Here is a 14166-nt window from a genome sequence, read left to right as displayed (position 1 = left end):
AAACAAAATAAGCAATTAAAGATAATTAAACAAAATAAGCAATTAAAGGTAATTAAACAAAATAAGCAATTAAAGATAATTAAACAAAATAAGCAATTAAAGATAATTAAACAAAATAAGCAATTAAAGATAATTACCAATTATAGGTAATTAAATTTTTACACGAGTCTAAACTTAACATCTGTTTGTGTACAAGTCTACGGAATATGAACATTTTTGTGCAAAGGAGTATAAAATCTCTTTGAGCAGAGGCCTATGCAATCTTTTCGTGCACAGGACTATGAAATATTGTTTTACACAGGTCTACGGAATGTTTTTGTGCAAATCTGCATGGAATCCTTTTGAGTATAGGAGTATGGAATCTTCTGTGCACAGGTCTATGGAATTTTTTGTTCATGGGTCTATGGTATATTTATGTGCACAAGTTTGAAGAATCTTTATTTGCACAAGTTTGAAGAATCTTTATGTGCACACAAGTCTGAAGAATCTTTATGTGCACACAAGGCTGAAGAATCTTTATGTGTACACAAGTCTGAAGAATCATTATGTGCACACAAGTCTGAAGAATCATTATGTGCACACAAGTCTGAAGAATCTTTATGTGCCCAAGTGAAAAATCTTTATTTGCACAGGTCTACAACTTCTGTTTGTGCACAGGTCTAAGACTTCTGTTTGTGCACAGGTCTATGGAATCTGATTTGCTCATTTCTATGACATCTCTTTTTGCGCCAGTCAATAATATTTGTTTATGCACAAGTCTAAAACATCTGTTTGTACACAAGTCTAAAACATCTGTTTGTGCACAAGTCTATAACATCGGATTGTGTAAAACCGTGTGACTTCTGTTTGTGTACAAGTCTGTGAAATCTATTTGTGCACGAGTCTACGTAATATATTTGTGCGCAAATCTATGGAATCTGTTTATGCGCTAGTCTACGGCATCTGTTTGTGCACGGGTCTACGGAAAATGTTTGTGCAAATGGGTGTGGAATATGTTTGAGCATATAGGGGTATGGAATGTTTCTGAACAGGTCCAAGGCATGTTTTTGTGCACAGGTCCATGGAATATTTTTGTACACAGGTCTATGCCACATGTTTATACAAAAGCCAATAGAATATTTTGTGCATAGGTCAATGGAATCTTTTTGTGCACAGCACAGCTTTATGAAATATTTTGTGCGCAGGTCTAGGGAATATTTCTGTGCAAATGGTTTTGGAATAGTTTTGTGCTATGGGTATGAAATATTTATGTACACAGGTCTATGGAATCTTTAGCGCGCAGGTCTAAGGAATCTTTATGTGCACAAGCATATATAATGTTTTGTGCACAGTTCCATGAAATCTTTTGTGCACATCTCCATGAAATCGTTTGTGCACAGGTCTATGGAAACTTGATATGCACATGTCTATAGAATGTTTTTTGTGCACATGTCTATGACTTCTGTTTGTGCACAAAACTATGGAATCTGGTTTGAACATGTCTATGACATCTGTTGTGCACAAGCCTGTGACTTCCACTTGTGTACAAATATACGCATCTTGTTTGTGCACATGGCTACGGAATCTGTGCCCAGATCTCCGGAATCTGTTTGTACACAGGCCTACGGCATCTGTTTGTGCACAGGTTAATGGAATCTGTTTCTTTACAGGTTCACGGCATCTGTTTGTGCATAGGCCTACGGCATATTTTTTTGAGCACAGGTCTAGGGAATCTTTTGTGCACAGTTTTATGGAATCTCTTTGGGCACACGTCTATGGAATCTCTTTGGGCACACGTCTATGAAATCTCTTTGGGCACACGTCTATGGAATCTCTTTGGGCACACGTCTATGGAATATTTTTGTTCACAGGTCTATAGAATCGTTTTGTGCAAATGGGTATGGAATCGTTTCGTGCAAATGGGTATGGATTTATGGAAACAGGTCTAAGACTGCTGTTTGTAAACAAGTCTAAGACTTCTGTTTGTGCACTAGTCCATGGAATCTGATGTGCACATATCCATGACATCTCTTATTGCGCAAGTCTAGGATGTATTTTTTGTGCAAGTCTATGACATCTGTTTGCGCACAACCCTGTGACTTCCGTTTGTGTCCAAGTATCCGAAATCTGTTTGAGCACATGTCTACGGTATCTGTTTGTGCACAGGTCTATGGAATATTTTTGTGCACAGGTCTACGGAATATTTTTGTGCACAGGCGTACTGAATCGGTTTGTGCAGAGGCCTAAGGAATCTGTCTTTGCAAAGGCCACTGCATCTGTTTGTGCACAGGTCTAAAGAACATTTTTCTGCAAATGGATTCGGGATATTTTTGTGCAAATGGATTCGGGATATTTTGTGCAAATGGATTCGGGATATTTTTGTGAAAATGGATATGCAGTATTTTTATGCACTGGTGTACGAGATATTCTTGAGCATATTTTTGAGCATAGGGGTATGGAATGTTTTTGTGCAGAGGTCCATGGAATCTTTTTGTGTGCAGGTTCATGGAATCTTTTTGTGTACAGGCGGATTGGAAAAATCTTTCCTAGTACGCGCCTACTACTTACGAGTAACGTTCCTCCAAATTTTCAGCCTTCTGGGGCCAGCGGTTTGGGCTGGGCGATGATTATCAGTCAGTCTGTCAGTCAGTCAGGACTTTGATTTATATAGATATAGATGTATAATTAAAAAAACAGGAAAAGACAAGGGAACTACTCTTGAAAAAATAGCAAAATATAGGTTGCAAATGCTTTGAAAGTAATAAAACAAGATTTACAAAGGAGCTTTGGTTTAATTATAACAATAAGTTCGTAAGATATGTTATTTAAATTTGTCACTGGAAACTGAGACCTTGTCTCTAAGTGACGTAAATGAAACGTCATAGATTCTCGTAAAGCGACGCCTGATGAGGCCCTGTCAAAGGCTTAGTACAGACTAAATAGGAAGATGGAGTAGAAAATCGCGTGTAGTCAATTCTCGCGTCGTTCTCGAACTAGCTCTCATTAAGTCTCTAGCATTTCGAAATATAGGAAGTGTCATACTTATGGAACGTAATCTTAGAAACATATGCTATAACTTTAAAACATCACAGACTTCCGTGACAAATTTTTTAAAGGCTTCCATAGCTTTGGTGATATATAATAAAACCAAAAGTGAGAGCGCACAAAATATCTACAATTTCAAAAAATAGGAAAATATTGGAAAATTATCGAAATTATAGGAACTAATAGAAAGACATCCGAAAATAGGAAAAATTATAAAATTTAGGAAATGTGGTCACCCAGCGCAGGTCTATGGAATATGTTTGTGCACAGGTGTATAGATTGTTTTTGTTCACAGGTCTACGTAATAATTTTTTAGCCTAAGTCTTCGGAATCTATTTGTATTATTCCATCCGCTGTGCTTTTCACGTGAAAACGACGGGAAGGCAATTTGAGTTGGACTGGGCGTTGAAGCAATCAAGATTAATACTTCTATAATAGATGGTTAGGTAACTAATAAAAGCGCAACACCACAAGACTTAAATGGAGCACCTGCTTTTCAGTATACGTTTTAAAATACTAGTTTCTAAACAGTTTTAATTCATATTAAGACTGAAGTTACAGATATTAATAAAAACTGTCTTTGTACACAAAGACGCGAAAAAGTAAGAGATAAGTGTAGAAAATTAATTGTTTGAAGTAACAGATATTCAAATTTTCATTTTTGAAGACGTGATTATAAAACATCAATTATTTGAAAAAATTTCTTATCTTAGTTTTTTTTCACAAAAATTTCAGAGAAACTACTTTGATACTACTGTTTATTTTCAAGAAACATTTGCTTCGAGGAAGTTCAAATACTCGGATATCTGAAAAATAGAGCTACAAGTATTTATTTCTATATTTTAAAATTGAAAATATTGCGAACCGAAAATTACATTCGCCCTTTGACTGTGATGTAGTTATTAGAGTCAAAAGGATCTGTAGCTTGATCGTGATCTTTTGAGAAATATACAAGAAGTCAATTTTTGAAACCTTGAAAACTTTAAAATAAACGAACACGTTAAGCATACGTTTTCTATTTTTAAAATGATGCACATGTTTAAGAATAAAATATTTTACTTAAGGAATTTTGGTGAAAAAAACTAAGATAAGAAATTTTTTCAAATAATTGATGTTTTATAATCACGTCTTCAAAAATGAAAATTTGAATATCTGTTACTTCAAACAATTAATTTTCTACACTTATCTCTTACTTTTTCGCGTCTTTGTGTACAAAGACAGTTTTTATTAATTTAACCTGGACGTGTTATGGATTTCAACATATAACATCAAGTTAAATGATCATGTGCCATTCATTTTCACGCGTTTAAAAATAATATTATGATATTTATTAGTAACAACAACGTGATCTTCACTGTTGGTAAACGTGAATAAGACGGTGCTTAGAGGGGACATCGTAATACCGTACACCGCTTTTAGACGTGTAAATCACCAGTTTTGGGTACCTGAGAATCGTTGGGTACGCTTGCTATCCACGTTACGAACACTAAATTACCTTACATTATTTTCACGTTAATTTTGAATGCAAATATTGTTTACACATTTAATAACAAAAACGTGATCTTCACTATTTGTTAACGTGAATAAGACGGTGTTTAGAGGTGACATGATATGGGTTTTTTACACGTTCATAATTAGGTTTACCGTACACCGCTTTTAGACGTGTAAATCACGGGTTTTTGCTACCTGGGTTGATTAATATCAAGGTATCAAAGAAAAAGTATTTAATTTTAATTTGGAATTTCAACTTAAATGTATCCCAGTTTCTTAAATACCGATTGAGAGTCTTTCAATCAACGTTGCTACCTCCAGTCTCTACCAAGTGATTTAAATTTCAGACCTTCTCTAATGAGGAACTCAATTAACGAGATTTACAAACTGACATCATCCTTAAATTAAGTTATCATTTTAAAAACTATGCTACTCAACTATATCTGAAACAGAGACCTGCACGGGCCGAGTTTTTCAGGCCCGACCCAAGCCCGGCCCGGTTTTAGAATTTTGAATAAGCCCGAAACCCGGCCCGAGTCCGAGTACATAGTTGGTTTTTCGGCCCGGTCCGGCCCGGCCCGTTACATGCATTAACCAAGCCCGGCCCGTTACACGTAGTTCAGTTGTAATTTTTATATTTTTTTACATAAAATCAATGATTTGAATTCATATTTGCTTTAGCGTCGTTTATTATTCATTTCTTTTGATAATTGTTCGTCTTATTTGTTCTTAGAAGCTTATACTCATTTAAATAATCTTTCATTTGAACTTTGGATTAAATGAGAATCAAGTTCGGCCCGACCCGGCCCGGCCCGTTAACTTCCAAAATTTTAAAAGCCCGACCCGGCCCGGCCCGTTAATTTCCAAAATTTTGAAAGCCCGACCCGGCCCGGCCCGATACAATTTTCAAAAGTGGAAAGCCCGGCTCGGCCCGACCCGATCGGGCCGCACCGGGCTTGAGCCCGGCCCGTGCAGGACTCTGATCTGAAAAGGTATTGAAAGTTAAAATAACGTTACTATGAATAAATCAAATAAAAAATCTTTAACTTAAGCTTTTCCATAAAATGAACATTAAGATAATTAGGGATAATACCTAGTTTACAGACTAAGAGGATTCATTGCATTTACACAGTGATTCCTGGGCTTCAATTCTTACACAAGGAGGCCTGACTCACTGGGTGAGTCTAAAGCTGGGTCTCCTTACGTAAATTTAATATGAAAAATTTAAGGCTCCAAGTTGCTCAACGATAATTACAAAATTAAATCAACAACTCAACGATAACAGGAGTATTAAATGTATGTAAAAACTAAACTCTGACTAATGTCACTAATGTCAAAACAAATAAACACGAACTTGTTTGGAGCGTGAGGCTTTTGTTTTTATGGCCAAGAAGAAGTTTTGACAGCCTTCGAACATTAATCTCCGAGGTCAATCGCTCTACGGTACAAGCAATGCGCTCGACGGCCACCTTTTGCCGTAAGAATCAAAGCTCCAATAGGTCTGACTATTCCAGAAAAAGTCGTTTAATTATTTCGTTGTCAGACTTTCACAACTTTGGAGATTTATTTCGCGAAAACGTAAGTGCTCGAATCAGGCGAAGTAAAAAGTTCTGTTTCGTTTCAATGTGCGCGGGACAGTCGCGAGATGTGCAGTACTCTTTAAAAAACTATTTACCAATTAACGAAGATTTGGTGATTGAAAGTTTACTCCATTACGCGTATGATTACTTTGGAGTTTCAAGAGCTTAAGAAAATCGATGGGAAATTATCCGACCTCGTGTTACTCGACTGGGGCTATCAAAGTTTTGGCAATTATTATTACGTTTTTGGTGACTGTGAGGAGGAGCAACCATTTTCCTTAACTATGGCGAGAATGTACATGAACTTTGCTAAATTCGTACATTCGAGTAAATCCCCCACTTTTAAACACCCTGACATTAGTTTTCATTTGATTAATTTCGCAACGCAATTAATTGCTTCCGGAACCCCAGGAAACTATGCCAAAATAAAGTTAAAACGAATCAGTTATTGGCCGCCAACCGTTTAATATGGAACGTCCTGCTTTCTTTGAGTGAAAGTTACTCCAATGTGCCGCGTTTGGAATTGGTAGTTTCTTCAAACAGAAAATTAAACTTAGCTGAATCGTACAGTTTCGCGACTAAATTGTTTTTAGAGGTGCAAGTGGTCCACTATGCTTTGCTCCAAACGCCACGTCTGTCCTTTAAAAGTCACATCAGAGACAATTTATTTCCCATTTACTTATTGATTGATGGACATTTAAAAAATGTCCTGCAAGTTCTTGAGTTAACCGATAATGAAGCTATGGAAAGGGAACAAGAGACTCCGAGTGGTTTTTGGTCGCTATTTTCTATCGCCGTACGCAATACGCTTAACACTATCAAACTAAAGGTTTTATTTAATTCATTCGCGTTTCTAAGTGAACATAAAAGGAAAAATATCAATCAGAGACTGCGTCCCCTTGTAAGCCTTTTGCGGAATTTATATAATTTCGTTTGAATGAAAATAAGAAAAAATTACCAAAAAAAGTGAAAGGAAACGCGAGTGATAAAGATTTTCTCATTGCATTAACTGGACTTTGCAAATAGACGTCTATTTTGCATTCGATTAATTGATTGCTTATCAAAGTTAGGCGGAATTAAGCAAATACACCCATTTCGGCAGTTTATCACACTACCACTTACGTCCAAAATAATATATATACTTTAATTTGTTAAATGGACCTTTTGATTCAAATTTAAACTGATAGAATATGTAACTTTATTAAGAAAATTCAAATAATACAATTCTTTAGGAATTCGAAACTCCTCTTTTGCTAATCAAAGGCCAATTGCGATATCAAAAGAATCCGTGGGCCCGTCAAAATATACATAGCTTGAAGTTTCGTAAGTAAGCTTTTTGTGGCAAAAGCCTTTGAAAAGTTATTTCATATTTCGCGCCTTTTTATTTCAACCAATCAGTACGGCGCACGGGATATGACGTCACGAATATTATTACGGGCTTCTACGCGACACCAGACAGTCAGCGCGCGTGGTCACGTGGTCAGCCCTTTGATCTTCCTTGGAATTTGTAGCCTTCATACGCATTTTGATGGTAGATTTTTTGTTACGTTACGTTTGTGAAAAAAGGTGTTTGGCTTCATTTATTTAAGGGTATGTGTTTATTTTTTATTTTAACTTTTTTAATTGTTCTGAACTCAGTTAAATGTTTTTATGAAATAGGATCGATATGGATAAAGAAGAGGCCAAACGCTTAGAAATTTTTGATGGTGATAAACGAAAAGCGGCGCAACATATGAAATTGACAATCGAAGATTTTGAGAAGCTGATAAAATCAGGCGCCAATGACGATGATGAATCTGCTAAAAGCAGAAATATATTACTTTACACGAAGTTCACTTCTCCCTACATCCCGCCGGCCATCATCTATGAAGTATTTTTACAGGCTAGAAACGGTACCGGTCCGTTCCTCCCGAACAGCGAGGCAGAGAGGTGAAAATAAAAACACTAGCGTCGCGTAGTGAGAAAAATGTGCTTTTCTTACAATCGTATCATGGTTGTATCTTATGCAGCGGCTTCTCACTTGCGCGAAATACAGTTGAATCCCGCCAGAGAATATGCAGCCAGTATGGAGTAATTCAAGATGGCGGCCACTCAAGGGGGAGGAGTCGGGTTTTTTCGATCTCCTCTCTTTACCTGTCAATATTTGATTGATCGATTATATAGGCTTATAACAAAAGATGGTTTTGTAGGAATAAAGACCATAATATAAAGTAAAAAAGTTATTTTATTTTCTTTAAAAGTATAGGTTCTAATATTAAAGATATTTTTTCAATTTTCATTTTAAAATGCATTTGATTTATTCTAAAATAATTCCTTCTATCTTCGTAAGGAAGAAGATAAATTTTAATATTATTTTTAAATCTTACGTAAGTCATTAAGCCTTTCTTTGATATACAACGCGTTAAGTTGTTTTCTAACGTAGAGTTCCAAAACTAATCTTTCGAGATCTTTAGTCTTGACTTTAAAGGTATGATAAGTTTCTTCCGTGTTTTCTTGAGGTTTTTCAGACGTTTTTTTCTTCAGTCTTGACTTTTATATTTTTGGTGTACATCTCTGTTTCATCAATGGTAAAGGGTATGTTTTTAGTAGGCCCACCTCGGATAAAATTACACTTGGGGAAATGTTTTAAATGTTCTTCGTAAGGATTATCGGTCGGTTTCCAGGCTAGTAAAATCCCAGTTAAGGGGCAAGGCCTATTTACAGCAAGTTCGTCCAAATTCCAGCGAAGTGATTCAGGATCCATCTTGATGTTACGAGATCTAAAGTTCGAATGCGATATTCTGTTTTTTTTTCTCTCGTTATTTTATACTAAATTTCTCTACATCTTTGCAGCTCGGAGTTCATGATGCTGAATGAATATGATGAAAGGATTATTTGAGTTATATCCCCCTAAATTTACTACCCCCTTTTTTACCTTCCCCCCTCAAATTCCTTAATATACGAAATAAAAGTAAACAGTATTAAAAAAAGGGTGACACATTTATTTTTTAAGAATACAAAAGAGATTACAAATATTATTTTCTAACAAAAGGATAAAGTTAATCTTTACGGGCGCGCTTCAACATGTTTGTAGCAATGACGTCATTTTTCAAGCAATCTCGTCCAAACTGTCTCATGAATGATTTGTGGCTCTTTCTTTTTGTTCTTTGTATTATATACATAATACAATATAGTCCGCATGTCGAACTTGACAAGTTTTGAAGTCTTCTTTTGTTAAAGGACCATTTTCTAGAATTTCTCTTAACAAATTCTTTAATCGAGGGGAGAAAGTTCCCTAAAGCCAGTGAGTCAAAGTAATACCCCCCTTCTGTTTCCATCAAAGTAGACGCAAATGCAGTGGGACACGTCTTTATTTTAATATTATTTTTAAATCTTACGTAAGGCATTAAGTTTTTCTTTAATATACAAGGCGTTAAGTTGTTTTCTAACGTAGAGTTCCAAAACTAATCTTTCGAGATCTTTAGTTTTGACTTTAAATATATGATACAATGTATTTCTTCCGTGTTTTCTTGTGGTTTTTCAGGTGTTTTTTCTTCGGTCTTGATTTTTATATTTTTGGTGTGCGTCTTTGTTTCATCAATGGTAAAGGGTATGTTTTTAGTAGGCCCACCTCTGATAAAGTTGCATTTAGGGAAATGTTTTAAATGTTCATCGTAAGGATTATCGGTCGGTTTCCATGACCATTTCACATTATAGACAATTTAATTCTAATTGTAATAAAACTAATTACGATTTGGCACTTTGACCATCCTTCAAGTCGGCTTGGAATTTGATGATCCGATAATTTTAAATTGCAAACTGTTCCAAGTTTCTAATCCTGTAATATTTTACCACGTTAAGTCCCTAATTTTAACTGTAAATCAATCTCAATGTAGAAACCTCCGGAACCGAAAAATATTACGCTGCTGTTAAGAACAATATCAAGCTTATTAAGGATTTTCGTTTAATGTTCAAGGCTACGACCAAGAAAGGTGTGAAAGGACGGAGTTCCATACTTTTTCCTTTCGTAAAAAGGAAGGTAACCCCTTTCGTATTCTATACAATGGTATGTAAGTTTGCTGTAATACATTCGGTGTAGGTAGGATTAGAGATAAAGATCAAAATATAAAGTAAATAAGACAAGAATGAAGACTATGTTTTGGTCTGTTCTATTGTAATAGGGTTAGTTAGCGAAGTATTTGGAGGCCAGTGGCTACTTGCATATAGTGCATTTCTGGTTCTTATTGCTTATTATAGATTTTTTACATACAATCCAAATTTATATGATTCTCAGTTGACGGATTTAAGTAAAAGCCATTTGATTAAGTGCTTGATTTATTATATAATAATTTCTTCAATCTTCGTAAAGAAGATAAAAATCTGAATAATTTTTTTTTTTTAAATTTTACTAACGGCATTAAGTTTTGCAAGTAATTAAATTTGCTAGTTATACTTACGGCAGGTGTGAAAGGAGGGAGTTCAATACTTTTTCCTTTCGTAAAAGGGAAGGTAACCCCCTTTCGTATTTTTTACAATGGTATGTAAGTTTGCTGTAATACATTCGGTGTACGTAGGATTAGACATAAAGATCATAATATAAAGTAAATAAGAGAAGAATGAAGACTATGTTTTGGTCTGTTCTATTGTAATAGGGTAAGTTAGCGAAGTATTTGGAGGCCAGTGGCTACTTGCATATAGTGCATTTCTGGTTCTTATTGCTTATTATAGATTTTTTTACATACAATCCAAATTTATATGATTCTCAGTTGACGAATTTAAGTAGAAAGCAAAAACTTCCGTAATGTTTCCCATTCATCTGTCACTTCCTCCTTTCATATCTCTATGGGCTTATAGATGTAGGCCCTAATTTAAAGTAAAAGAGCTTTTCATGAATAAAGATTATAATATCAAATAAATTTACTCCTCTATTTTATTTTGCTATAAAAGCAAAAGATCTAATTATAAAATGAAATTGATATAATATAAACTAATTTCTCCAATCTGCGTAACTACGGTATAAATTTATATCAAGTAACAATACAAGCCAGTTTCACTAAAGAATATCTGAGCCTAGATTGTCACATCTATGTCATAGTGGAGGGGGGAGGGAGAAGTTAGTATACTCCCGTCACGACTGTATTATCTATGCAGTTAGCCCTTTAAGCAGAGTTAACTTCTTAATACAAAGGTAATTAAAATTGCGTTGTATAAAATTCATTTTGGAGTATAGGCCATAGTTTACCATTCTTTATGACTCTCATGATAAGTAGTACTTGATTTATTCTAAATTAACTTCTTCTATCTTCAAAAGAAAGTTCATATTAACTATCATTAAATTTAGTGTAAGGCATTAAGCTATTTTTTAATTTAAAATGCTAAGTCAAATATTTTTAAGATGTGTGGTTTTGAAATTAAAAGTAATTACCAATTCAATTGATCATTTTCCTATATCCCTTTGTTTTTTCTTCGTTGACATCGAAAGGTTTGTTTGCTGGTTCAGCGTATTTTCCATGGAAATCAATGCTGAATTGTATGTTTATCGTTCGGCAAGCGGCTCTTATAGAGTTTCCCATGCTGGAAACGTTCCTTTATATGATAGACCTTATACATTGTCAGGTAGAGAATAAAACCTTGCATTACTTAAAGATCTTAGATCAGTGGCTTCTCTCTCGCTCGCAGTCCATGGTACTGAGAAAGGTACTGAAGCTATTATAGTATCTACCCGTTATACGAAGGTATTTACTACCCCTTCCCCCCCCCGCAAACAAATTTTTTGAGATGTTTACCCCCAATAAACCCCCCCCCCCATCTGTGACGTATGCAATATCTTTGAAAATATTCTTATTTTAATTATAGAGGACCATTATAAAAAATGTACAATATACAAACTAACAATTACGAAAACTGTTCTCCTTTATGATCTATTATTATGTATGCCAATAAGAAATCCATATTTAAATGCAATAAACTTAACTTTAATTTTTAAAATTTTACACTATTAGCATAAAATTTATACTGTCCTCGTTCTGGTATACGAAATCAGCGTATAAAAGGCTCTTTTCCAATGCGCACGGACGATGACGGGCTAACGTGTTTCTTTGGTGGTCATAGAGACAGGTGACACGTGTCTCACCTTCTATATCCATGGCCTTTGGACAATCCACGTCATTCAAATTTATGACTTCTTTATTTAAAATATTAAAAAGAAAGAAACATTTTTCATTACCCTTGCAATATATACGGTCTGCGAACCGGGTACCTAACATGAGACAGCGACGAAGATTGTGATAAGGCGTTTCTCCTCGTCCAAATGAGATTCCGTGTAAATTTCTGGTGATGTAGCTATTGAGTCGTTGTGTAGACGAAGGTAGCGTAGATTGACTATAAGGCGGTAAAAATGTCCATGACACTATTCCTGGAAGTTTAGTAACAGTAGCACAACTTAGTTCTTTAACTATCAGATTGCCTGCGAGGTTGCATTTTTCGTCCTTCCCGTGTAGATACTCAAAGTCAACTACTACAGATTTCATGTTATCTAGAAGATAGTTTCCTAAATGATGATTCTCCAAATGGTTGGAGTGCGGTTTATATACTTTTCAAAGTCCTTTCACTCAGTATATTAGCTATAGAATATAAATCACATGACGGAGGGGGGTGGCATGCTGAAACACGTATGACAATAGCTCTTAAGAGGTCCAATCGTTGCCCCTAAATTGACAGTCGGTATAACAAAAGAAGTGTGTTTTTGACAGAAGATTAAAAATGCAGAGACAACAATCTCTTTTTAATGACAGGCGGTCAAACATTCTCCACAGAAGGTATATTGACAGATGTCTTAAAAGGGGATGTAAAGGTAAATAATGAGCCCTTGGCTAAATTTATTAGACAGATAATTATAGTTTTGTTGAAAATATGTACCCCTAAAACATTAACGTCTAAAGTACCAAGAGTGCGTACGAGATCTTAGATAAATCTTCAAACGTTTCTTTGTGATATTGTGTATACTAGTTTTTAGCTAACGTTTCAAAAACTTTAACATAAGAATACGCCTACAGTCAAACCATTCAGCAGTGAGAAAAAATAGGCATTTCAACGCTTCTTATTGTATTGTGTATTTTATTACAATTATGTATACTAGATTTAGCTAAGGTTTCAAAAGCTGACATAAAAATACGCCTACAATCAAACCATACAATTCAACAAAAGGATTAATTATAACAAACGAGTTGATGCGTCATTCCATTAGTGGGTTTTACGACAGTAAACTTTGGTCTCTGAAGATGCATTGTTAAGAAAAAATTTCTTTAATCAATCAAATATTGACAGGTCTATTGAAGGAATATTAGGAGTAATAGATAAATCTTCAATCAAATATTGACTGTCTATTTTTTAAAAAAGCGGTGTAAGCCGGGGGGTAGGTATGTATTGGATAAACAAGATAATTATATAGTTGTTCAATCTAGCTATCCATAGGTCACTGGGTAGAGGTAAAGCTACCTAAAATGAGGGATTAAAGGGTGAAGAAGCCTGGGGAGATATAATCAGGGGGGAGGGAGGGGGATATTTAGGATAAAGAAGTTAATTACAGTTGTTAAATGTATCTAACCATAGATCAATCGGTAGTACGGTAGAATCACAACACCGTAAGTATAACAAAAGAAGAAAATATAATAGACAAATCACAAAAGCCGCTGATTTGTGTATTCGGTTAGTCTTGTGATTAATAAAAAAATCGTCAGTTTTCGGAATACTATGTAATATAATAAGGAACATATAGTTATTTATAAAATGAATTTCAGTTATAATAAAATACAAAAATATTTTTAATCTTTTTTTTTAAATTTTAATTTAAATTTTTAGTATTTTAATATTTTTTTTTAATTTAATTTTAAACTTTTTTTTTTAAATTTTTTTTAACAAAATACTTTTCGAACATTTCTGTGGAGATTTTTGAAAATTTTTAAGTATTTTCGTGAGGAAAACATGGTGCGCAAGGTCAAGTCCGACTTCAAGTTGAAGTCGGTTATCCCTTCCTCTTCGGAGGGAGGGATAACACGCTTGACCTTGCGCACCATGTTTTCCTCACGAAAAT

At 34.8% G+C, this 14166-nt stretch overlaps 1 protein-coding gene and 2 long non-coding RNA genes across 6 annotated transcripts; 1 reads left to right on the top strand and 2 right to left on the bottom strand.

Moving 5' to 3' along the window:
* Nucleotides 1-7329: 7329 nt before the first annotated feature.
* Nucleotides 7330-7917, top strand: LOC149622062 (uncharacterized). The gene is made up of 3 exons (XR_016374995.1): nucleotides 7330-7418; nucleotides 7494-7685; nucleotides 7755-7917. It is a non-coding gene; the product is annotated as an uncharacterized LOC149622062 (long non-coding RNA).
* A 2001-nt stretch (nucleotides 7918-9918) lies between these two features.
* On the bottom strand, nucleotides 9919-11821 carry LOC149622061 (uncharacterized). 2 transcript variants are annotated; one of them, XR_016374988.1, is made up of 4 exons: nucleotides 11500-11821; nucleotides 10817-10937; nucleotides 10532-10624; nucleotides 9919-10454 (listed from the first exon to the last, which is right to left on the bottom strand). It is a non-coding gene; the product is annotated as an uncharacterized LOC149622061 (long non-coding RNA). The 2 variants fall into 2 exon arrangements; XR_016374987.1 differs by having other exon boundaries at nucleotides 10532-10937.
* Nucleotides 11822-12027: 206 nt separating this feature from the next.
* Nucleotides 12028-12802, bottom strand: LOC149622060 (uncharacterized). Of its 3 annotated transcripts, XM_089853610.1 has the most exons (3): nucleotides 12668-12802; nucleotides 12334-12609; nucleotides 12028-12258 (listed from the first exon to the last, which is right to left on the bottom strand). In XM_089853610.1, the coding sequence occupies exons 2-3, from the start codon at nucleotides 12602-12604 to the stop codon at nucleotides 12065-12067; spliced, it is 465 nt and encodes a 154-aa protein (XP_089709736.1). In that variant the 5' UTR covers nucleotides 12605-12609; nucleotides 12668-12802; the 3' UTR covers nucleotides 12028-12064. The 3 variants fall into 3 exon arrangements, with proteins under 3 accessions (XP_089709736.1, XP_089709737.1, XP_089709735.1); XM_089853611.1 differs by having other exon boundaries at nucleotides 12028-12255; nucleotides 12334-12798; XM_089853609.1 differs by having other exon boundaries at nucleotides 12334-12793.
* Nucleotides 12803-14166: the final 1364 nt, after the last annotated feature.

This window comes from Phalangium opilio, unplaced genomic scaffold (genome assembly GCF_054372755.1).
Source record: "Phalangium opilio isolate 3A_F unplaced genomic scaffold, DU_Popi_V2 ptg000200l_1, whole genome shotgun sequence".
NCBI lineage: Eukaryota > Metazoa > Arthropoda > Arachnida > Opiliones > Phalangiidae > Phalangium > Phalangium opilio.
This window is presented reverse-complemented; position numbering and strand designations above follow the sequence as displayed.